General features: G+C 38.1%; 1 protein-coding gene across 4 annotated transcripts in view; it reads left to right on the top strand.

Annotated features, from left to right (window-relative positions):
• The first annotated feature begins 425 nt into the window (after positions 1–425).
• LOC149529187 (putative LRR receptor-like serine/threonine-protein kinase At1g56130) overlaps positions 426–26,232 on the top strand; it is a 256,167-nt gene continuing 230,360 nt past the window's right edge. For 3 of the 4 annotated variants that reach the window (XM_089811093.1, XM_089811094.1, XM_089811092.1), the window contains exons 1-5: positions 426–727; positions 826–991; positions 4,138–4,209; positions 4,469–4,540; positions 4,721–4,792. In XM_089811093.1, coding sequence (XP_089667219.1) covers positions 616–727; positions 826–991; positions 4,138–4,209; positions 4,469–4,540; positions 4,721–4,792 — 494 coding nt within the window. In that variant the 5' untranslated portion in view covers positions 426–615. Of the gene's footprint in view, positions 728–825; positions 992–3,506; positions 3,769–4,137; positions 4,210–4,468; positions 4,541–4,720; positions 4,793–26,232 lie in introns of those variants that run through there. The other variant, XM_089811095.1, reaches the window with a different exon arrangement.

The following is a 26,232-nucleotide window of genomic DNA, read 5'->3' as shown; positions in this document are numbered from 1 at the left end:
TTTTATTAATATTAAATTTAACGTGTTATCTTTTTTTCATTATTTCACTTTTAAAAATAACGATTTGAACTAAATTAGAATATTCGACTCTCTAATATTTGATAACGTATATTAAATGGCGATAATCTTTTACATGACAAGGACAGTGATTAAACATATAAACAATAACGAAACCAGAATAAATGATGTGATTGTAACAGAGGATCTCCAATCTAGCCACCAGCCAGGGTTGAAAAATTTACTTGTAACCAGGTGTAAGTGTTTGATTGAATACTATTGTAGGTAATGCTGCGTAGTCCTCCCAACTTGTAATGGCCCAAGTTGACAAAACATTATTCAACTTCGCAAAACTACATTATTTCAAAAGTTAATGCAAAGAACAGTCCCCAAATTTTATCTCTTATAGACTTTTCCATCAAGTTTCATTATCAAGGAACACGAATACGAAAAAAATCAAACAATTTGATCATCCATGCTTGAATACCCAAATGCATTTTTCTCTCAATAGTCCGCATTATATTTCTCTATGAATTCAGTTCATATAATTCAAGTATTGGGGAGTTTGCACAAGCTCTTTGGGGAACACTCAAACCCAACATAAATCTTGCTTCCATCATGTCAAGGATTGAAGTTTCAGCTTCATCATTTTGGTTTCTGTGTCGCATTTACACCATTGGATGCTTGCTACAAGCAGCTCAAGTGACAGCAGTCACAGAACCCAATGAAGGCAAGTTTAGTTTATGAAAGGTTTTGTTTTGTTTAGCAGCATGTTGTTTATTTACTATCCCTTAACTTTCTGTCATGTCGTGTTGTTTGAAATAACAGTTGCTACAGTACGGTCACTTTCTGATAAGTGGAATATCGAGTCTTCTGAAACATGGAACCGCACAGACCCATGCTCTGGCATAGCCAATTCTACCACGTCTATTGATGATATAAATCCAGGCATCAAGTGTGACTGTTCAGGAACCCTCTGCCATGTTACAGAAATGTAATGTTTACAGTAACCCTGTTGCTCAATGGATTGTATTATTAATTTATGGTTTATTAAATTCCATGGACCAACTAAATAGTACTTTGGACCTCTATATTTTGAAGATGAGGCTTTTCTGATCCCTATTTCTTCCAACAAAGCAAAGTGTTCTCCCAACTCTTCAGGCAACATGGATTATACCTACATAACGTTTTAGTTGGGATAAGTTGAATAACTAAAAGAAATAGAGGGGTTTTCGGTGGTGACTCACCGCCAATGGGTAGGCTAACTTCGTCCCTGAGACTTGGTTGAAGAAAAAAGAGAGAAGGGTTTTCTTTTTGTATTTTTTTCTATTTTCACAATCAAGTCTGGTTATAAATTTCAAGTTACTAGTTTAATAACTTATAAATCTATTTAATAAAATTTTGCACTTGAACAATCCACCTACTTCATCTAAAATGGATTTCAATGAAAAGTCTACATTATTCAAATTTTGCATTCTTCGTTTTAATTTCATGAGCTATTCTGGTTATAAACCGCTCATCTAATATGATTCTGCACTTTAAGTTAATGGCTTATAAACTTTTAGTTGATATTTTGTCTCTGAGACTTTTTTGTAGAATAGAAAGAGAAGGGTTTGTATTTTGTATTTTTGGTTCTAACACCATAACCAACCCTAGTTATAAACTTCAAATTGATAGTTTGATTATTTCTTAAATTTTCATCCAATATAATTCTGCACTTAAAGTATTGGCCTACTTCATCTAAAATGGATTTCAACAGGAAAACTAGAATACATTATTCAAGTTTTGTATACTTAGTTCTAACTTCGTGAGCAACTGTGGTTATAAACTTCAAACTAAGAACTTCTAAACTGTTCATCTAATATTATTCTGCACTTTAAGTTAATAGCTTATAAAAGTTAATAATTTACCAGCTTCTAAATTTTGTCTCTGAGACTTATTTGTAGAATAAAAAGAGAAAGGGTTTACTTTTGTATTCTAGTTTCTAACTTCATAATCAAACCTCGTTCCAAATTTCAAGTTGATAGCTTAATTGCTTCTAAATCTTTCATCCAATGCACTTAACGTATTGGCCTACTACATCCAAAATGAAAACTGAATAAAATTGATCATTGTTCGTTTGACAGTTATCTCTGCGTTTATTCCATTCAAGTTTGACTTTTTAGTGAGTTAGGTAAGAACAAGTGCCAGATGGGCTGTGCTTTTACTTTTCAAAAGTTGGTTGAATTAGTTTTTCAGTCAAAGATTGGGGAATTTCCGAGTTTTTAAAAAGAGTTCGAATAGTTCAATCTATCTTGGAATAAATGGTTCTCATCTGCATGAACTGAAATATCAATTTTATTTTTGTTTTTAAATAGTTGTTTTAAAGGTGAAAAAAGTTCTGTCCAGGTGTTCATTCCAATGGTAAATTGTGAGCTATTTATATGAGAAGGCTTGGGTTCGAGTTTTCGTTAACAATAATAATAAATTATAATACATAATAAAAATTAATTTTGGCTTCAACCTTCTACTAATAAAAAAACAGTAATTTTAAAAAATATTATTAATCAATTTATTTTTTCGGGGTGATACATAGCACTCATTGGATCCTACGAGTTCACCCATCCTAGTACTACTCCAGCTTGAGCACACCTAACAGAGAGTTTCCTCCATGGTTAAACTCACTTTGCTTGCAACCGCATTTGCAAAATCTTCACCACGTGTTGGGCAACTCATCAATTGATAAGTAGGAGACATTTTTCCATAGCAATTCAAATTGTGATATTGCTATAAGAATTTAACTATGTAACTTTTGGGTCAAACTCATTGACTCGTGATTCACACGAATCCATCTCTCTCAAAAAAAATAGAACACTCAAACTCAACTCGAAATTTTGAAATTTTTGTAATTTTGAATTAAAGAGATTGATTCTTATAGTCTATAATCAATCATTTATTTTCTTTCTCTATTCAATTATATGCAATGTTCTGTATTAGATTCTATAATACTTCCTCTGGATAAAAGAGTTGTAGGAGAAAAACAAATAGATTGTAGACAAATACAGATTTAAAAGAGGGAGTAGAGATTAAAAAGAACACAAAGGAAAATCAAAATTAAAAGATTAAAAAGACAAAATATATATACATATAAAAATATAAAAATACATACAAACAGACACACATATATACTCTTTTTTTTTTTCAATCGTTTCTTGTTTTTTATGTTTTGACCTTGACTTATTCATCTTTTTATTTTTAGATTCTTGATTTTTAAATTTTTCTTATTTTGATTTTGTAATTATTTTTAACTTTGTATTCTTTTTTTCTACTCTTTTTATATAACTGTTTTAATCTCTATATTTCTTTCATTTTGATAAACAAATATGATCCGAAATATTAATGTTAAAAAATTACACAACTAAAGTTAAAAACAAAATAGATAATCTAGATAATCTTTATAACTATTCATTTAGCTTAAAGACGTAAGGCTGTATAAGAGACCCTCGACATAACAAGAACCAGATGTAAGTGAAGACTCTCAGATAGATAAAATCGCATTCAATTAGTAGTTGACGTGTTTATTGCACTTTGAACTCCAATAACTTAACGAACTTTGTAAATAGGTGACCAAATGTTGCTACATTAGTATTCTAATAAAAACGGACTTCCAAGCTCCATACAGAAGTCGATGGTCAGCAATTACACTTTTGGACCAGACAAGAATGTTAATCTTCTGTTGGCTGGTATATTGGAGTAAGATCGTCTAAATATGTTACCACACTATAAACCATGGTAAGTTACCTGAATTCTCCTAGATTGGGCCCTGAGACAGATTAAGAACTTGTGAAATATCTGTTCAGCTTTATAAAGATTTTTCTTAAATCAGCTCATCTGTGTTGAATTTGTTTCAATCTTGAAAATACCTCGATTTTTAATCCAGCAACTATTTCGACTTGAAAAACTCTTCATATCTCTGTCCAGATCTTCTGAATTTACTTTCATCTTTCGTCAACATTATACAGTTAAAACATGAAGATTAATGGTTGGTTACTAGTTAGTCATTCTATGTTTTTACAGGAGATTGAGAACATTTTTGCAAAGTGGAATAGTAAATCTGAAGTGTGTTGTATAATATGCTAACGAGGACTTTTGTTCTTTCAGGAAGGTTTATGCTATGGATATAACAGGGGAGCTTCCAGAAGAATTAGCTAATCTGACTTACCTCAAAAATCTGTAAGCATATATCTTGTTTGTTTTTGAGTTTATCTTCCACTTATTTGGATAATAAAAATGATGTTACCCATGTGGAAATATTAACTTACTGAATGACAGATCAAAATCCTCTACGAGGAAAACATAGATTCGATAAATTGATTTTAAAATCTTAGAAAGATTACTTTGTTCTTTTGATACCACTTAAAAGAGCAACACTTCGATATATTTTGTTATTCTCTATTATCCTATAAGATGGATCTGTGAATTTTGTTGATAGGAACCTGAACCAGAACTATTTAAATGGTCGCATTCCTGCTTTCTTGGGGAACCTCACCAACTTGCAATACTTGTGAGGCTCTTCCTCCAATCTTTTGTTTTTGTTGATTTAATGCATTTTTTTTTTGGATTTATTTCTGTCAAATGGGTCCAACTCATTCAAATTTATTTACTAGCAGAACCTTGAATTGTATCTTAACGATATCTTGCACCATGCAATGTTAAAAGAATTAAAAAACATTCATTTTCTCAGGACCTTTGGCATTAACAACTTTTCTGGCCCTGTGCCAAAGGAGCTCGGAAATCTTCAGAACTTGATAGTCTTGTAAGTGCGCTCTGTCTCTCTATATATACATAGATATATAAATTTGTGTAAGATATTTACTTGAGAAGAGTAAAGTTACTGTGTAATCATTCAGAATAGAATACCAAGTAGGAAAAAGGTTAAAAGAAATTAAATCTAGTTTTTCATTCATACTTTCATAGGCTATACATTCATGAATGGCCCATATACTTTCATAGGTTATACATTTATGAATGGTCTGGTTTGAGTTATGTCGAACTCTTTTAAGAAAATATTAGTCTTATGACTGTATAATACTATAATGTGATTATGTGCATAGATTAGTATTTAGGTGCATTAATAGAGCAGCCATCTTGCATGAATAACATGATGAATTGAAAAGTGGTCAGGTAAATGTGGAAAAGGAAGATGCACAGAACATATGTAAGAGAGATAAAGATTTACCTTGGGAAAATTGAGTAGAAAAAACTAACTGTTAGGATTCCTTCTCCAATTTACTATCAGAATTTAAGGTTACAAGTTCGCAAGACTATGGCACACAAACAACAATCCATGTTGCTTGTTTTACATTCACCAATCAGTTGTTGATATTTTGCCTATATGCTCTGCAACGAATTCAAATCTCAGATCACTGTTCTGTTCCCCTCTATGATTCTTTCTAACCAAAGCCTGATGAAAATCAACACAAAATTGTTGATTATTATTAATAAATTGGCTTCTTTTAGCTGACTTATTTTGTTATAAATTAATGGTCATCTTGGTAGTGTAACCAAATTGTAGTTACAAAGAATTGTGCCATAAAAAGGACCATTGGTCCACAGGTAGCATTCCCATTTTACAGAAAACAAAATCTTCCAAATAACATGCCTACACAATAGATAACATACTAATCAGTCTACTAAGCTGGAGGAACCCATTGCTAGTGTTCTTATGATGAGTTGGGTTCTACACAAGCTTTCTTGTGTGTGTGGATTTTCAGTTGCAGTTCTGGTCTTGATCATATCCATTATGTTAAGCTAAATCTAGTACAATCCAATCTTTTAAGTTTTATTTTGAGAAACAAAATGTTTTGAAACTTTTCGTAGACCTCTTCGCTCCTTTCAACATACTTTGCAGATCATTCCTATGCATTCCACATGCATGCGCGATTATGCCTTAGGCATATTGCAAGCTTTGGAGTAATCAAGCTACATGAGTGATGCTTTCAGGGTACTATTAGCTCTTTGTTACTTAATTTTAACACACGTTAAAATTCAGTTCTGAGAATTCAAAATTTTATTTCCGGAAAACACTTCTCATTTGATATTTGAAAGAATATAAATGTCTTTGTATCATTTTTGAATATACAATTTGATATCTTATAAAAAAGGATGAAATGCTGAAAGTAAGATATCTCACACAAGCCGTGAGTTTCATTAACTGTTTCTATACATATTGAATATAAAAGAAAGATATGACATATGAGAGAAGAGTCAGGGGTAACCAGTCATTGCCTTTTGAGCCTTTGACTGGTTAAGTGTCCTTTGTTGCTGCTCCTAGTCTGGTCCTCGATCTGGTAGCTCCTGGTTCTCGCTTTCCTGCATGAAAAGAGCGGAGTTAGATCTTAAAAGGTCTAAGCAATGACTGGTTATCCAAAACCAAGTACCCGCACATGCCATATTTCTCTCATTTTGAATACATATAAAAACAGTTAGTGTATTCTTAGTAATTAAATGCAAAAAACAGAAAAGTATAATGTCAAAGGGATGTATTTTAAATATGAAACCTTTCATTATAATCAGAAATAAGCAAGTGTATTCTAAGCATTCAGATGCAAATCACAGAGAGGTAGTTTGTGAGTGTCACGAGCCCATGCTCGAACCTCATAAAAGACCATTTCAAGTATCAGAAAATTGAAAAGAGTGAGTTGCTGGAAAATAGAGCACTGTGACAAGGAACAAGCAGAGATGAGAACAAATTAAAAAAATTGTTAACATTGCAACAGATCAATCAGAAAACATGGAAGAATTTAAAAGTATGATGCAATAGAAAAAAGGCAATATACAGATGCAGAAAGACATCTTTTCAGAATAATACAGTATTCTACACGTGTTGTTGCTGGCTGCTAAGAAGGCTTGGTTTCAGTTATTGATACAAAATCATGCAATGTATTATCGCATAAATGTTACTTCTCTGGATCTTCTCCAAGTATATGTGCTCTATGGTTTGAAAACTGCATGCTTCACGGTTCAACAACATTAATTCCTAAATGGTGGCAAGAGATGCATCAGTGGTAGCTCTTAATGGAGAAACAGGAGAGAGTCTCAATTCATCTACTTTGCGACCTAAGAACCCATCTATTGCAATATTCATGAATGTTTTAGAACTCGATATCAATCATGCAAATGAAAACGACATATCAAATGCAAAGAGTCGTCCGCATTATCAGATAAAGAGAAGATCAGATTAGCAAACAACAAAATTTCCTTCCCAAATGACGGCATAAATAAATAAGAATTGCCCGGAAAATGTTCTTTTAGCATTATTTGTTAAGAATGGCAGAAATTTTGAGCAAAAGATGTGAAAATTCAGATGTATTACCTCTGGTAGCTTCAAATAATCAAACAGCAAGAGGTCGCCAATATAATTTTCAAACATGGCGGCCTCAAAGACATACACAGGAACCCTTGAAAATGGCGGCCTTTAGAAGGAAACTCAGATCTTCATACAAACAACAGATAAAGCAATGATTCCAAAGACGTCTTTCCAATCATGACAAAACAAGGAAAGGAAAAAACAAAATATATATCACTTTCAGCAAAAGGTGACTTCCAGTCACAGCTCTAAATGACAACCGCAGAGGAAAGAGAAAGGAAGAACGTGCCCAGCAATGGCGGCCAAAGAAACAAATTTCATGGCGCTTCTAACAACACAGAGTCAAGTGCAGGGAAAACTAAAAAAACTCTGCAAATCCAAGTGTTACCTGCAAAAACGTGCTTTCCAAATGCAAATCCAAGTGTTACCTGCAAAAACGTGCTTTCCAAATGCAAATCCAAGTGTTAAAATGCAAAAACGTGCTTCCAGCTCTAAGTCGCAGTTGAAGCATGCATAGAAAAATGCTCCAGCAAGCATTATAATGGAAAAAATTTGAAGAAATCTTCTCTAGCAAACCCTAGCCGACTCCTCTTCACATTCTCTCCAGCCAACGTGAAACACAAATGAGCAACTTAGGGTTGCAATGCAAGATCTTATGCCTTTCTCCTTAATAATCTTTGAAATCCGCCGACATGGGAGAAGTTTTTTTTTAAATTTCTTTTCTAAAAACAAATGAAATTAAATATATTTATGCTGTGGGTTTTAGAAAAGGGGGAAAAGTATAATGTTTGGCGCCATGGAATGTGGAAAGGTTAAGTGTTAGTATTTTAACACTTAGTTTCTTTTTTGTAAATATTTGCATTTTAAATAAGGTTATTAATTGGTATTTTACAAACCACTTTATAATCTTGTTTAATTAAAAGAAAATATATAGACCTTTTCAAAGTCATGTATTTTTTTTAATCTTGTGCTTTCAAGTTAGTTATGACATGTGTTTAAAGGAGGAGGAAGAGGATAAAATATTAAGCAGAAGACTTGGTGTTTCAAATTTTTTTTTGAATTATGAGGAGGGATTGTAGAGATTTCAGTTTGGGTCGAATTTAGACTTTGACCAAGCATTTTGGAGATCTTTATAGCTAGTTAGAGCGTTTTGAGGGATTATGACATGAGTCATGGGTTTCATAATGACTTAGTACAGTTGTTAGGAAGTGAGTCATCTTCTTGATAAGTTTTGACTCCCTTTTTGTAGCCTGGTTTCCTGAATTCGAGCCAAGTGTTGGGATTGTATTTAGGGAATTTTTTGAACTCATTTTGGGGGTCCTGATTATGCAAAGAAGGCTTATGTGACAGTGTTTCTGTCCTTAGTATTTTTCTGCAGAAATTTGTAACTCATTTTTTGGAAAGATCAAATACAAGTGACGGTGGCCGAGTTTATGATATCTGAATCCATTTTGGAGCCTTCTCTTCTTTCTGTAATTCTGTGTATTTTCAGGTGATCTGATAAAGACAACTAGTGGATCATCATTTTTCCATGTTGCATTGTCTCACCCAAACACCTTGTTGCAGAAAAGTATGTTTGTTTGCAGGTTGTAGTTCATGTTTTAAGAGGTGAATGCTCATAAGAGAGACATCTGTTATTTCTCCTTATGCTGGTTCATTTTAAGACTTTATTACAAAATATTTATGCAAGCCTATACCAAAAGGAAGTGTTTTGTATGCATTCAGATATGCTAGTAATCCCTCCTAGTTACTCGTATTTGAATTTTCATATCATTTTGGTGCATCACCTGGTCCTCTAGTTTAGATTTGAAGATATTAAGTTTATTCAGTTATTTCTCCCTTTTCCCCACAAGTTCATGTTAGTTTTTTGGAATTATCAGTGATTATCCAATAGGAACCGGCCTAGAATCTAGAGGTTTAATTTCTAGTTACGCATTTCCCACATGCAGAAATGAATCCTATGTTAGGCAAGGTTGTTAAACTTGTTTAGTTTAACAAGGTGCAAAATTTTAGCCTTAACAGTTTTTGGCACGCTCGGTGGGACCCAAAAGTCAGATTTGTTTTAAGAAAATCTTGCTGTGTGATATGCAACAGCAAGTACACAGCTTTGAAGAAGCTCGTTTTCAGCATATCTGGCGACTCCGTTGTTGAAGGAAGGAGACCAATACTTAAAATTTCATGAAAAAGACTAGAAGTTCGAAATCTTTTGAATATTTGGAGCTGCCATCACCCAAAAGAAAAGGAAGAACTTTGGATAGAACTCCTCGTGCAAAGAGAGTTCAGACCACTCCTCCGAGAGTGTATGCTAGAAGAGGAAGATCATTGCAGAGCGAACGTCCTATAATATGTTCTGCATCACCAACTGTTAGAGAACAGTCACTAGCTGATATTTCAAGAAATTTCAACTTTCAAAACAGCAGAAATAACTTTGTACCAGCAAGTGTTAGTACTGTACCAGCAAGTACAAGTTTAGCTTCAGCAAGTATATCAACGCAAATTCCCATAATGGCTTCGCCAAGAGCTTTTGCCTTTGTACCATTCAATCAAGGTAGCCCTTTGGATCTGCAGTAGCATGATGATATACCTTTAGCAGCCTTGAAAGGATTGCCGAAATTCACGAGAGAAGGACAGATCACACCTTTTGAGCACATAAGAGACGTAGTAGCACTGTGCAACGTTCACCATGTAACCCAAGAAAATGTAGCTGTGAGATTATTGGCGGCGTCATTTAAAAGAAAGGCGTTAGAATGGTTTAGAAGCCTTCCTGTGGCTTCTATATCAACTTGGGATGAGCTTGGAGATGCATTCACAAGATTTTTTGAGGAAAAATCTGATCATCTATCATTGGTAGAGCAATTGATTACCATCAAAAGAGCCCCCCAGGAGCAAATGACAGACTTTAATATCCGATTCCAAAAAACTTGGAATAGGATACCTGCTGCGCTAAGGCCTTCTGCTGATCATGCATTTTTGTATTATCTTAAAAGTCTTAATAGTGATATTTCGGTAATGATCCAATCAATGGGGGGACAGTCATTACCTCAAGCTTATAGCATAGCCATTAGAGCGGAGAATAGTCTTATTCAAGTGGGAAAAATAGCCCCTAGGCCTCCCATGCCATATTTTCCGAATATTCATCCAAATATGCCACTTCATATACCCCCTCTTGCTACTATACCTGCTGTTCCAGTTATAGAATCAGTAGGGAGTCAAATCAATGCTGTTGCTGGTTCCTCAAATGAACTTCAAGAAATCAAAACCTTTTTGCAGACCTTAGGAAATGAGTTGACTAGCATGAAAAAGCAGCAATACCAAGGTCCTAGGCCACCGTATCAAGGGTATAACCAACTGCAGCAAGGAGCAGCTCAATCTTATCAAAATCAGGGGTACAAGCAACAGTTTCAGCAGAATAGACAGCCATATCAGGGTCAGCGACAAAATATAAATCAGAGACCATATCAACAATATAATTCAAGTTCTTCAAATCAAGCTAATCCAGTGAGAGATATGGTTCCTGCACAAAATAACCTTGCAGCGGATTATGAATGGTGCTATCCATGCAACCAAGCACATAATCAGGCCACATGTTCAAATGGAGTGATTAATCAAGCATTTATGGTCCAAAATGCTGTTAATTTACAGCAAGATGCATCTTCTACTATACCTGAACAGCAACAAGATGTGCATCCCAATGAGACTGCATTCTTGAATTGGCAGAGTGGAGAATTCTATGGCGTAAATGATGATTTAGCAAATATAACATATGCTAGAGTAAAGAAAAGAGCTCTAGAAACTGATCAAACAGTTGACAAAGGTAAAGAGCCTATTATAAATGCTGGACCATCATTCACAAAGGGACCAAATATACCACAAAAGCCTACAATCCAGCAAATCAGCAATCAGCCTCACAGAGATGTAGATTCGGTTGCTGCTAAAATACACCAGAAGGTACATTCAGCTGTACCTTACAGCATAGTGGACAGGATGAAGAAAATGAACGTGTCTATGACTATGTGGGACTCCTTATCTATTCCGGGGCAAGCTGAGATGTTAAAAAGGGCATTGAATGATCAAGGTGTGCAAGAGCACGCTGTTGGAAATCGTGAGAAGGTGGTGATGATGAATGTTGAATCAAAAAATGATGAAAACAGAAAAGCAAAAATAACAGCCCAAGGTAAGGATGTGAGACCTCCTTTCTATGTTTCTTTAATCATTGGGAAAAATCTAGTACATAACTGTATGGTTGACAGTGGAGCAACTTGTTCTGTTATGCCTAAAAGAGTAGCTGATCAATTAGAGCTAAAATATGAGCCAATAGAGAAAGGGTAGTTCAACTAGATGGTACTTCTGTAAATTCCATAGGTCTCATTAAAATGCTTGTTTGACCTTGCATGCTTGCCCTACTTTTTCCATTCCACAAGATATTTATGTGATAGATTTACCTCCCTATTTTGGACATTGCCTCTCAAGAGAATTTACAGCTAAGATAGGGGGTTATCTGTCATCCGATTGGACTCATATGATTTTCCGTACAAGATATGGAACAAAGGTGAACATACAATCAGAGGTACTTGCAAGAGATATTATAGAGCCTTATACACTTAGCACGGTAAATGCCAATTATGTCAATTTTGGTCAAGATGATTGTGCTGCCCCTGTTTCGCATACATCCACTGCTGAAATTCCCGACATACTTTTAGACGAGTGGGCTGCTGAGAATGCTTTTATGGCTAATCCTAGTACTGTTCTAGATGCTGGAATGGGTAATTACATGTTTCAAGAAACTGGTTTGGAGTTGCCAAATTTAGTTAAAAGGGTAGAGTCTGATTCAGAGTAGCAAAATAAGGTTTGGAATATGTTTTTTGATGGATCACGATGTAAGCAAGGTGTTGGTGGAGGTGTAATGTTACTATCCCCTAAGGGAGTTAAGCATTATGCAACATTCAGATTTGGTTTTTCTTGTACTAATAATACTGCTGAATATGAAAGTTTGATTCAGGGATTAGAATGGGCAAGGAAAAGAGGTATAGATTGTATAAAGGTTCATGGTGATAGTGAACTTATTGTTAATTAGGTAAGGGATTTACATATTGCTAAGAATGATATTTTGAAACTATATGAGCATTTTGTATGGGACATTATTGAGGAGTTTTCTGCTTTCAATATTGTTTCTATTCCAAGGACTAAAAATCAGCATGCTGATAGATTAGCAGTTGTAGGTGCTCAATTTGATATACCTGCAGAAATCGGCAAGGATAATGTTCAGCAACATGTTAAGATTGTGGTAAGGCCTTCAATTCCTGATAACAATGTAAGCTGGTAGGTTTTTGAAAATGATGAACATATCTTGCAGTTTTTGCTAGAAGAAGATATTTTTGCTGTTTCTAACCAGAATAAATTACAGCAGAATTATGGAAATCAGATAGTACAGCTGAAGTCCAATAAATTACCTAAAGGTTTGGTATCACTTGAATCTATTTTTAATTCAGATGATCAGGCTAAAAAGGGTAAAACTGGTTTGCTGGTTTCTCAGGAACATTATGACAGTTTAGAGGTGGCACCAGGGAAAAGCTTGAAATTTGGTAAGGTGATTACTCCTTTAGAAAAAGAGTCTTATGTTCAACTTTTTCAGGAATTTGCTGATGTATTTGCATGGGAATATGGTGATCTAAAAGGTTTCAATCCTGAATTAACACAACACACCATAGAATTAGAGCCTAACGCCAAGCCAATTAGGCAGAGACAAAGACCTGTTAATCCCAAATTAGAACCATTAATGCAGAAAGAAGTTTTTAGGCTAATTGAGAGTGGCATTATTTTTCCAATCAAGCATACTAGTTGGGTGTCTAATCTAGTCCCCGTTAGAAAGAAAAATGGAGAGCTGAGATTATGTGTAGAGTTCAGGGATTTGAACAGAGCATCATTGAAGGATAGGCACCCCCTTCCTTCTATGGAAAAAATACTTCAGTATGTTGCTGGTTCAGAGCATTTCTCCTTGCTAGATGGTTATTCGGGGTATAATCAGATTTTAGTAAAGAGTGAGGATCAGTTTAAGACTGCTTTTACCACTAAATGGGGTACCATGGCATACAAGAGAATGCCTTTCGGTTTGTCAAATGCAGGGGCAACATTCCAAAAAGCTATGGATATGGCATTTAGTAATCTGATGTACAAATTTGTATTGGTGTATCTTGACGATATCACTGTATATTCCAAAAAGCCAACAGATCATTTGAGTCATTTAAGGCAGGTTTTTGAACGCTACAGGGAGTTTGGAGTATCTCTCAATCCAAAAAAGTGCGTTTTTGCTGTGCATGAAGGTAAGCTTTTGGGTTATCTGGTTTCTAAACAAGGGATTATAATGGATCCAGAAAGGGTAGCAGCAATTTTAGAGTTACCATTGCCACATCACAAAAAAGGTTTGCAGTCTTTTATTGGCAGAATTAATTTTGTAAGACGTTTTTTGCCTAACATTGCTCAATTATTGAAACCATTAACTGCTATGTTAAAGAAAAACGCTGTTTTCAATTGGACAAAGGAAGCTAAAAGTAGTTTTCAAGTTATTAAAGAATCTTTACCAGCAGCTCCTACTTTAGTCAATCCTAATTTCAGCAAGGATTTTATCTTGTATGCGTATGGTGGTTATGATACCATTTCCGCAATGTTGGTACAACAGAATGCAGAAGGTTTGGAACAACCAATAGCCTTTTTCAGCAAAGGTTTAGAGGATTATGAGCATAAATACAGTTTTGTTGAAAAGCATGTTCTCGCTGTTGTTAAGGCACTCAAGAAATTTAGACATTTGTTGTCTCAAAACAAGATTCATTTATGGGTTGCGCACCCTAGTGTCAAGGAATTCTTACTCAGTAAGGACTTAAATGAAAAAAGAGCTGGCTGGATAACACGAGTCATGGAGTACGACGTGGATATTCAGGTTACTAAGCTGGTTAGAGGTAAGGGCTTATGTGAGCAGATTGCTGATGTTGAGGTTTCAGAGTCACAAGGACAAGCAGATACTGTTTTGCTAATTGGCGTAACAACTGATACTGATAGGATAGCAAGCTGGTTACAAGATATGGTTCATTTCTTAAAGACTAGCGAGTGCCCAGCTAATTTAGATAAGGAAAAACGAAGGTATTATCATTTACAATCTGTTCCTTTTGTCTTAATTAATGATGCTTTGTATAGAAAGGATCACAATGGTGTCTTTCTAAGGTGTGTTGATTCAGATCAGATTGCAAACATTTTGCTTGAATTTCATGGTGGTCATTCAGGAGGCCATTTTTCCCCTAGAACCACAGCATATAAAATTCTTAGAGGTGGATATTATTGGCCTGATATTTTTAAAGACAGCCATGCATATGTCAGAAAATGTGTCAAGTGTACCATGTTTTTAGGAAAAGTAAGGCTGCCAACTTTGCCTTTGCAGCCAATTAAAACAGAACAACCTTTTCAGAAGTGGGGTGTTGACTTCATAAGGCCAATTAATCCTCCGTCAAGTGCAGGACACAAATGGATAATTACTGCCACTGATTATTTCACACGTTGGACGGAGGCAGCAACACTCAAGGACGCAAATGAGACAGCAGTACTTAATTTTTATGATGATATAATGAACAGGTTTGGAGTTCCTGATTCTGTAATTTCTGATAATGCACTTGCTTTCACTGGATTAAAAATAACTAACTGGGCACTTAGACATGGAGTTTACCTCAGTACTAGTTCCAACTATTACCCACAAGGTAATGGGTTAGCAAAATCTTCAAACAAGAATTTAATAAGGATTATTAAAAGAACGCTGCAGGAGAATCAGCGAGATTGGCACTCCAAGTTGAAGGCTGCTTTATGGGTGGATAGAATTCCTCCAAAGCAAATAATTGGTAATTCACCTTATCAGTTAGTTTATGGAAAGGAAGCTCAGTTATCAATTGAAACAGAGTTACCAGCACTTGACCTTGCCACTCAATTGGTTCTTTTTGAAGAAGGAGATCCTATGTCAGTGCGATATGCGCAGCTGATGGAATTGGAGGAAACTAGAAGGAAAGCAATGCAAACTATGGAGTATCAGCAAATGCAAGTCAAGAGAAGCTTTGATAGAAAATGTAATGTCCCCTCTTTAGTTCGACATGGCATTGATCATGGATTTGCCTATTCCAGACTCTCGTAGGCAAATGGTGTGGAAAGAGAGTCAATTCTGCGGATCAGATAGTCATATCTTGCTCTTGAAGAAGTGTTAAGAGGTTATATTTTATCATTATGTGATATTGGGGCCCACATGTTATAATTTTAATTTGAGTTGCACTTTTTATTTTATAAAATTACTTTATTATAAAAAAAGTGCATTATAATGAGAAATTATAAAGGATGTTTCTAGAAGTTCTAGCAACTTCTTAGAAAAGTGAATAAATAGAGGGCTGGGCCTCTCATTTGCACATGCTTGGATTGGAGAACTCTTCTACTTCTTCATTGTGAAGACATTTGTGGACTTTGGATCTGCAAATTATTCGATCTTTGGGAACGAATCACTCCCTTGGATTGGCGACTTTGAGGGTGTGAAATATCACCTGAATTGTTGCATAATTGGAGTTGGTATTCAGCCATCTCATTGGAGCTTATTGAGAATTCGTTGTTAGGGTTTGTTTTTGGTTGGAATAAGGATTTCAGATTTGCCCTATCATTGGAGAAGCATTTGACAAGAGTTTGAAGACAGAATAAGTGCATTTTCAGAATTGGCAAAGCAGGGTTCGGAACCACATAATTGCTCATATCTCCTCAACCCCTTGGAGTTATTTTTTATGGTTTTATAGGGTTACTACCTAACCCTAGGCGCCCATTTGCCTTGCATTTGGGGGTCCCAAAACCCTAATATTATTTTATTTCAGCAGCTGTACAGGTACGGCCTGGTACGGCCCTGCTAGTTTGGGCAGCAGCAGCAAATTAAAGACAGTTTGGGGGTGCGGTTGGAGGTCTTCATCAACGATCTGCAACAAAACGTGGTGTTCTTCCATAGTTCTTCAAACCAGGTTCTTGCATTCTGAAATATATGTCAATTTTTGGGTAAATTTGCTGTCATACAGTCATTGTAATAATCAGTCCAGAATTGGTAATAAAATAATTTCAGAATTTATTGCATTGTAATTGAAACATAGTTCAATGGCTTTATATATATTGTAATTCTGTGATTATATTCTGAAAGTATCAAATCTGAAATTACCATATTCTGAATATTGTTACTGTTACACGCCAAGTGTTTGACAAAATTCCTAAGTTCAGTTTGAGGGTTTCAGTGGCCTTTATAGAGAGGGTCATTACAGTGGTATCAGAGCTATAAGTCCTGCCATCCTGTGGAGGTCTTATAGGGAATTTGGAACAGCTGGATAGGAGGGAAGTGTTTGACGAAATGTCAAAACACTAAAATCAGAGCATGCGACAAAGGCCTTATAATTTCCGCAATACCAAAGCAAGACAAGATAGGATTTCTGACCTGCAGAGTGAACAGTCTAGCTCATCTATCCAGGTGGACATAGAATCCAGTCATACAGACACAGGGGAGGTATTTTTTGATCAAGACTACGACCACAATATGGATAGAGGCGAGAATGCCGGTCCAGATCCGCAAGAGGAAAGATTTTTACAGTTATTAGACACCCTGGCACAGGGACAGCGATTAGCCAAACAAAGAGCACAAGAACAGAATCAGAGAATGGAGCTTATGATGCAGATGATGGCTCGACAAATGGGGTTGAACGCTAACATAGGTGGAGGAAATAATCAGAATGGTCACAATCAGAATGGGAATAATCAGGATGAGAGACATAATGGAGGCGAACAAATTGGGAACAATTTCGGTCATGCCCCCCAGCAAGCTCGGACAGTAAGTTCGAGGCCTATGATTCCTACGTTCCTTCCCAGAGCTCCAGAGCAGCCGGTACCAGAACCCCAGATCACTGACATACAGGATCAGCTGAGGAGAGATTGGGAAGCAGGAGGACCAGATTTTACAGCTGCAATCACCTTTAGAGAGTATATGGATGTGCGGATGAAGCATATGCCCCGTGGACAAGACAGGACTCAGAACTATGAGCTACAAAAGAAAGTAGGAAAACTACAGTTACCATATTATGATGGCTCGGGGAAGTCTACAGCAAGAGCTTGGGTTCAAAAGCTTGACACATACTTTCAATTGAATCCTATGTCTGAGGAAGAAGCTATTAAGTATGCAGCAATTCACCTGGATGGGTTAGCACACGAATGGTGGCATCATGGTATGATCACTATGGGTCATGCACACATTACCTCATATGTGGAGTTTACGGAGAGACTGATTGAACGTTTTGATAAGAAAGATCCAGAACTCCATTTCAAGGAATTAGCCCAGCTTAAACAGTGGGGCTCATTGGAAACATACATTTCAGAGTTTCAGAAACTTGCAGTGTTAGTAACAGATGTATCTGAACGAAAGCTATTGGTTTTATTTATGGATGGGTTAGTTGATCCGTTGAGAGGGTGGATTAAAGCTCTCAACCCTCCCACTTTGCAGGAAGCCATTAAGAAAGCTCGTGACATGGATTCCTCTTCAGCTTCTAAAAATAAATTTCAGGCAAAGAGTTTCCCTTCAGGAAAAGATAAGGACAGGAAACCCTTTCATAGAGAGGTGCAGCTACCTAAGAAGAAAGTAAGAGGCTGGACAAGGAGACACTTAATGACTTGCGTAGGAAGAAGCTATGCTTCTATTGCAAAGGCCCGTATGAGTACGGCCATGACTGTCCTATGAGGCCAAAAGGGAAGGCCAACCGGGCAATGTGGGCTTATTACGAAGGCTCAGATTCAGATGGTTCAGAACATCATGATGAGGATCTTGATGAAGCAGAGGGAGAGCAGGAGATAGACAGTGTAGGGCAAAGGCAGGAAACAGAGCTACATTTACAGGAAACACGACTGTCTAGTATCCAGAGAGAGGGATCTTTTAGACTTCGGGGAGTCTTGGCTAGACAGAAGGTTATTACATTGTTGGACACAGGTGCCACGCATAATTTCATTGATGCACGATTTGTAGAGAAGCGTGGACTCATTACTAAGGAGTTCGAAGGACTAAGAGTCAAGGTAGCTGATGGATACACTCTTCGTTGTGACAGGATGGTACGAGACTTACCTTTGCGCTTGAACAACTATGAGTTTAAGGCGGATTATCATGTGGTCAACATGGGTGACATGGACATAGTACTTGGGATGCAGTGGCTACATTCATTGAAGGTGGTTACCCTGAGATTAGAGGATATGGAGATACAATTCGAAATGAATGGTAGGATTCATGTGCTAAAGGCTATCCGTAATGGAGACATTAGGACTATCTCATTTAGGCGGCTGGAGAGATTAACTAGGCATAATGATATAGAGTGGGCAGCAGTTTGTACTTTGATACCTACACAGGAGGAGCAACATAAGGTGGAATATCATCCTGATATTCAGAAGTTGAGGATTAAGTACGAAAAGGTATTCAGTGAGATTCCACCAGGCAGGCTACCGGACAGAGGTATTGAGCATATTATTGAACTGGAGGAAGGTGCTAAACCTATCATGATCACACCATATCGACATCCAAAGCGACTCAAGGATGAGATCGAAAGGACCATTGAGGAGTTGCTAGCTATGGGGCACATCCGACCTAGTAAGTCACCTTTTGCATCTTCTGTTGTTTTGGTAAAAAAGAAGGATGGAACGCTTCGGATGTGTATTGATTACAGGGCATTAAATAAGAGAACCATTAAGAACAGGTATCCTATTCCTCGCATTGATGAGTTGATAGATGAATTGCATGGGGCCTGTTATTTCACGAAAATTGATTTGAGATCAGGATATCACCAGATCAGAGTCCGTGAACAGGATATTGAGAAAACTGCTTTCAGATGTCATTGTGGGCACTTTGAGTTTGTAGTCATGCCTTTTGGCCTGACCAATGCACCTGCCACTTTCCAGTCCACTATGAACAGAGTTTTCCACCATCAGTTGAGGAAATTCGTGCTGGTGTTTTTTGATGACATTTTGATCTATAGCCGATCATGGCAGGAGCATCTAGAGCATTTGGAGACGGTGTTGAGCATTCTACAGAAGGAGTCCTTGTATGCAAAGGAGTCCAAATGTAACTTAGGGATGACCGAGCTGTTATATTTAGGACACATCATTAGTGCAGAGGGAGTGCGGATGGATCCTGAAAAGATTCGCGCTATTGTTGATTGGCCTCCACCAGAGAACCTTACACATTTAAGGGGGTTCCTTGGTTTATGTGGTTTTTATCGCAGGTTTGTCAGTGGCTACTCACGACATGCAGCTCCCATGACAGATTTACTGAAAAAAGGGGAATTTGTGTGGACTCAGAAGGCACAGGACTGTTTTATGAGATTTAAGGAAATAATGACTACGTGCCCAGTTCTAGCATTACCTGATTTCACGAAGCCATTTGAGCTTCAATGTGATGCATCTGGAGAGGGAGTAGGTGCTGTACTTATGCAGAATAAGCACCCCATAGCTTATGAGAGCAGGAAGCTCAGAGGCCCTGAGCGTTCATTCAGTATATATGATAAGGAGATGTTGGCCATCATGCATGCTTTGGCCAAATTCAGACAATATCTTGTGGGTAGCAAGTTTTGTATTAAAACTGATCATAACAGTCTGAGGCATTTCTTGGGACAGCAGGACCTGAATGATCGCCAACAAAAGTGGGTAAGTAAGTTGCAGGCATATGATTTTGACATCTCATATGTCAAGGGAACTCAGAATGTTGTTGCAGATGCTCTATCTCGAAGGCCACACCTCACTCTTATGGTTCAGATATCAGAGGATTGGCGACACTTGATTATAGCAGAGTATGCCAGGGATACATGGGCCTCCGATATAGTAGAGGGAACAGTGATTGATACCAGATACACACTTGTGGATGATTTGATCATTTACAAGAACAGGATTTACCTAGTCCCAGGATCGAAGGTTAAGCAACTGATTATGAGAGCACTTCACGACTCACCGACAGCAGGCCATCCCGGGTACTTCAAAACTTACAAGTCAGTTCGAGAGCGGTTCACTTGGAAAGGGCTGAAAGCTGATGTTTTGCAATATGTTCGAGAGTGTCTTGTTTGCCAGCAAAAAAAACAAGAACACAGCTATCTGGCAGTGCTCCTACAGCCACTTCCGATTCCCGACAGGAAGTGGGAATGCATCTCCACGGACTTTATCACAGGTTTGCCCAAGGTACAAGGACGAGATTGTATTTATGTGGTGGTAGATAGATTAACGAAATATGCTCATTTCTTTCCTATCACCACTACACATTCAGCAGCTCAGGTGGCAGAGGTTTTCTTTCGGGAGGTTTTCAGATTGCACGGCTTGCCTCAGAACATTGTGAGTGATAGGGATAGCCGTTTCATGAGTCACTTTTGGCACGAGGTATTCCGGTTATGTGGCACGGAGCTTACACCTAGCACTAGCTATCACCCACAAACCGATGGTCAGACAGAAATTGTGAACAAATGGGTGGAAGGGTATTTAAGGAATTATGTGGCAGCTCAGCAGCGAGCTTGGGTCAGATGGATATATCTTTGCGAGTATTGTTACAATACTACATATCATATGACTATACAGATGACACCCTTCATGGCACTTTACGGTTATGAAGCACCTAGTTTCTTGGATTTGTTGTTGAGCGACGGCCGAGTACCCAGTGCAGGTGAATTATTACAGGAGAGTAAGGATATAGTTGCTACCCTCAAAGACAATATTGCAAGAGCTTAGAACCAGCAGAAGCAGTATGCAGACCAGAAGAGAACTGAGCGTAGTTTTGAGGTAGATGATATGGTTTACCTCATGTTGCAGCCATATAGGCAATCTACTCTTAAGAAGAGTGGGGCAGAGAAACTTAAGCTACGCTATTATGGACCATTCAGGATTATCAGGCGAGTTGGTGAAGTGGCTTATGAGTTGGAGCTTCCCGCAGATAGCAGAGTGCACAATGTGTTTCATGTGTCACGCCTCAAGAAGGCGTTGGGTCAAAATGTGGTGCCTTCTGCAGTATTACCTCCTTTAGACAATGAGGGAAAATTGATTTTAGTACCAGAATCCATCCTGGAGAGCAGAGAAAAGCAGCTTTGTAGAAGGGTGATCAGAGAATACTTGGTTAAGTGGAAAGATTTACCTGTTGAGGATGCTACTTGGGAGGGGGAGGCTATTTTGCAACACCCGGCGTTGAGATTGCTTGAGGCCAAGCAATTTCAGGAGGGGCGGACTGTAATGTCCCCTCTTTAGTTCGACATGGCATTGATCATGGATTTGCCTATTCCAGACTCTCGTAGGCAAATGGTGTGGAAAGAGAGTCAATTCTGCGGATCAGATAGTCATATCTTGCTCTTGAAGAAGTGTTAAGAGGTTATATTTTATCATTATGTGATATTGGGGCCCACATGTTATAATTTTAATTTGAGTTGCACTTTTTATTTTATAAAATTACTTTATTATAAAAAAAGTGCATTATAATGAGAAATTATAAAGGATGTTTCTAGAAGTTCTAGCAACTTCTTAGAAAAGTGAATAAATAGAGGGCTGGGCCTCTCATTTGCACATGCTTGGATTGGAGAACTCTTCTACTTCTTCATTGTGAAGACATTTGTGGACTTTGGATCTGCAAATTATTCGATCTTTGGGAACGAATCACTCCCTTGGATTGGCGACTTTGAGGGTGTGAAATATCACCTGAATTGTTGCATAATTGGAGTTGATATTCAGCCATCTCATTGGAGCTTATTGAGAATTCGTTGTTAGGGTTTGTTTTTGGTTGGAATAAGGATTTCAGATTTGCCCTATCATTGGAGAAGCATTTGACAAGAGTTTGAAGACAGAATAAGTGCATTTTCAGAATTGGCAAAGCAGGGTTCGGAACCACATAATTGCTCATATCTCCTCAACCCCTTGGAGTTATTTTTTATGGTTTTACAGGGTTACTACCTAACCCTAGGCGCCCATTTTCCTTGCATTTGGGGGTCCCAAAACCCTAATAATATTTTATTTCGGCAGCTGTACAGGTACGGCCTAGTACGGCCCTGCTAGTTTGGGCAGCAGCAGCAAATTAAAGACAGTTTGGGGGTGCGGTTGGAGGTCTTCATCAACGATCTGCAGCAAAACGTGGTGTTCTTCCATAGTTCTTCAAACCAGGTTCTTGCATTCTGAAATATATGTCAATTTTTGGGTAAATTTGCTGTCATACAGTCATTGTAATAATCAGTCCAGAATTGGTAATAAAATAATTTCAGAATTTATTGCATTGTAATTGAAATATAGTTCAATGGCTTTATATATATTGTAATTCTGTGATTATATTCTGAAAGTATCAAATCTGAAATTACCATATTCTGAATATTGTTACTGTTACACGCCAAGTGTTTGACAAAATTTCTAAGTTCAGTTTGAGGGTTTCAGTGGCCTTTATAGAGAGGGTCATTACAGTGGTATCAGAGCTATAAGTCCTGCCATCCTGTGGAAGTCTTATAGGGAATTTGGAACAGCTGGATAGGAGGGAAAGTGTTTGACGAAATGTCAAAACACTAAAATCAGAGCATGCGACAAAGGCCTTATAATTTCCGCAATACCAAAGCAAGACAAGATAGGATTTCTGACCTGCAGAGCGAACAGTCTAGCTCATCTATCCAGGTGGACATAGAATCCAGTCATACAGACACAGGGGAGGTATTTTTTGATCAAGACTACGACTACAATATGGATAGAGGCGGGAATGCCGGTCCAGATCTGCAAGAGGAAAGATTTTTACAGTTATTAGACACCCTGGCACAGGGACAACGATTAGCCGAACAAAGAGCACAAGAACAGAATCAGAGAATGGAGCTTATGATGCAGATGATGGCTCGACAAATGGGGTTGAACGCTAACATAGGTGGAGGAAATAATCAGAATGGTCACAATCAGAATGGGAATAATCAGGATGAGAGACATAATGGAGGCGAACAAATTGGGAACAATTTCGGTCATGCCCCCCAGCAAGCTCGGACAGTAAGTTCGAGGCCTATGATTCCTACGTTCCTTCCCAGAGCTCCAGAGCAGCCGGTACCAGAACCCCAGATCACTGACATACAGGATCAGCTGAGGAGAGATTGGGAAGCAGGAGGACCAGATTTTACAGCTGCAATCACCTTTAGAGAGTATATGGATGTGCGGATGAAGCATATGCCCCGTGGACAAGACAGGACTCAGAACTATGAGCTACAAAAGAAAGTAGGAAAACTACAGTTACCATATTATGATGGCTCGGGGAAGTCTACAGCAAGAGCTTGGGTTCAAAAGCTTGACACATACTTTCAATTGAATCCTATGTCTGAGGAAGAAGCTATTAAGTATGCAGCAATTCACCTGGATGGGTTAGCACACGAATGGTGGCATCATGGTATGATCACTATGGGTCATGCACACATTACCTCATATGTGGAGTTTACGGAGAGACTGATTGAACGTTTTGATAAGAAAGATCCAGAACTCCATTTCAAGGAATTAGCCCAGCTTAAACAGTGGGGCTCATTGGAAACATACATTTCAGAGTTTCAGAAACTTGCAGTGTTAGTAACAGATGTATCTGAACGAAGGCTATTGGTTTTATTTATGGATGGGTTAGTTGATCCGTTGAGAGGGTGGATTAAAGCTCTCAACCCTCCCACTTTGCAGGAAGCCATTAAGAAAGCTCGTGACATGGATTCCTCTTCAGCTTCTAAAAATAAATTTCAGGCAAAGAGTTTCCCTTCAGGAAAAGATAAGGACAGGAAACCCTTTCATAGAGAGGCACAGCTACCTAAGGAAGAAAGTAAGAGGCTGGACGAGGAGACACTTAATGACTTGCGTAGGAAGAAGCTACGCTTCTATTGCAAAGGCCCGTATGAGTACGGCCATGACTGTCCTATGAGGCCAAAAGGGAAGGCCAACTGGGCAATGTGGGCTTATTACGAAGGCTCAGATTCAGATGGTTCAGAACATCATGATGAGGATCTTGATGAAGCAGAGGGAGAGCAGGAGATAGACAGTGCAGGGCAAAGGCAGGAAACAGAGCTACATTTACAGGAAGCACGACTGTCTAGTATCCAGAGAGAGGGATCTTTCAGACTTCGGGGAGTCTTGGCTGGACAGAAGGTTATTACATTGTTGGACACAGGTGCCACGCATAATTTCATTGATGCACGATTTGTAGAGAAGCGTGGACTCATTACTGAGGAGTTCGAAGGACTAAGAGTCAAGGTAGCTGATGGATACACTCTTCGTTGTGACAGGATGGTACGAGACTTACCTTTGCGCTTGAACAACTATGAGTTTAAGGCGGATTATCATGTGGTCAACATGGGTGACATGGACATAGTACTTGGGATGCAGTGGCTACATTCATTGAAGGTGGTTACCCTGAGATTAGAGGATATGGAGATACAATTCGAAATGAATGGTAGGATTCATGTGCTAAAGGCTATCCGTAATGGAGACATCAGGACTATCTCATTTAGGCGGCTGGAGAGATTAACTAGGCATAATGATATAGAGTGGGCAGCAGTTTGTACTTTGATACCTACACAGGAGGAGCAACATAAGGTGGAATATCATCCTGATATTCAGAAGTTGAGGATTAAGTACGAAAAGGTATTCAGTGAGATTCCAGCAGGCAAGCTACCGGACAGAGGTATTGAGCATATTATTGAACTGGAGGAAGGTGCTAAACCTATCATGATCACACCATATCGACATCCAAAGCGACTCAAGGATGAGATCGAAAGGACCATTGAGGAGTTGCTAGCTATGGGGCACATCCGACCTAGTAAGTCACCTTTTGCATCTTCTGTTGTTTTGGTAAAAAAGAAGGATGGAACGCTTCGGATGTGTATTGATTACAGGGCATTAAATAAGAGAACCATTAAGAACAGGTATCCTATTCCTCGCATTGATGAGTTGATAGATGAATTGCATGGGGCCTGTTATTTCACGAAAATTGATTTGAGATCAGGATATCACCAGATCAGAGTCCGTGAACAGGATATTGAGAAAACTGCTTTCAGATGTCATTGTGGGCACTTTGAGTTTGTAGTCATGCCTTTGGGCCTGACCAATGCACCTGCCACTTTCCAGTCCACTATGAACAGAGTTTTCCACCATCAGTTGAGGAAATTCGTGCTGGTGTTTTTTGATGACATTTTGATCTATAGCCGATCATGGCAGGAGCATCTAGAGCATTTGGAGACGGTGTTGAGCATTCTACAGAAGGAGTCCTTGTATGCAAAGGAGTCCAAATGTGACTTAGGGATGACCGAGCTGTTATATTTAGGACACATCATTAGTGCAGAGGGAGTGCGGATGGATCTTGAAAAGATTCGCGCTATTGTTGATTGGCCTCCACCAGAGAACCTTACACATTTAAGGGGGTTCCTTGGTTTATGTGGTTTTTATCGCAGGTTTGTCAGTGGCTACTCACGACATGCAGCTCCCATGACAGATTTACTGAAAAAAGGGGAATTTGTGTGGACTCAGAAGGCACAGGACTGTTTTATGAGATTTAAGGAAATAATGACTACGTGCCCAGTTCTAGCATTACCTGATTTCACGAAGCCATTTGAGCTTCAATGTGATGCATCTGGAGAGGGAGTAGGTGCTGTACTTATGCAGAATAAGCACCCCATAGCTTATGAGAGCAGGAAGCTCAGAGGCCCTGAGCGTTCATTCAGTATATATGATAAGGAGATGTTGGCCATCATGCATGCTTTGGCCAAATTCAGACAATATCTTGTGGGTAGCAAGTTTTGTATTAAAACTGATCATAACAGTCTGAGGCATTTCTTGGGACAGCAGGACCTGAATGATCGCCA

The sequence above is a fragment of the Cupressus sempervirens genome, chromosome 11 (assembly GCF_028749045.1).
Source record: "Cupressus sempervirens isolate cs-2001-9-10 chromosome 11, ASM2874904v1, whole genome shotgun sequence".
Lineage (NCBI taxonomy): Eukaryota > Viridiplantae > Streptophyta > Pinopsida > Cupressales > Cupressaceae > Cupressus > Cupressus sempervirens.
The sequence above is the reverse complement of the archived record's forward strand: the minus strand, read 5'-3'. Positions and strand labels throughout refer to the sequence as shown.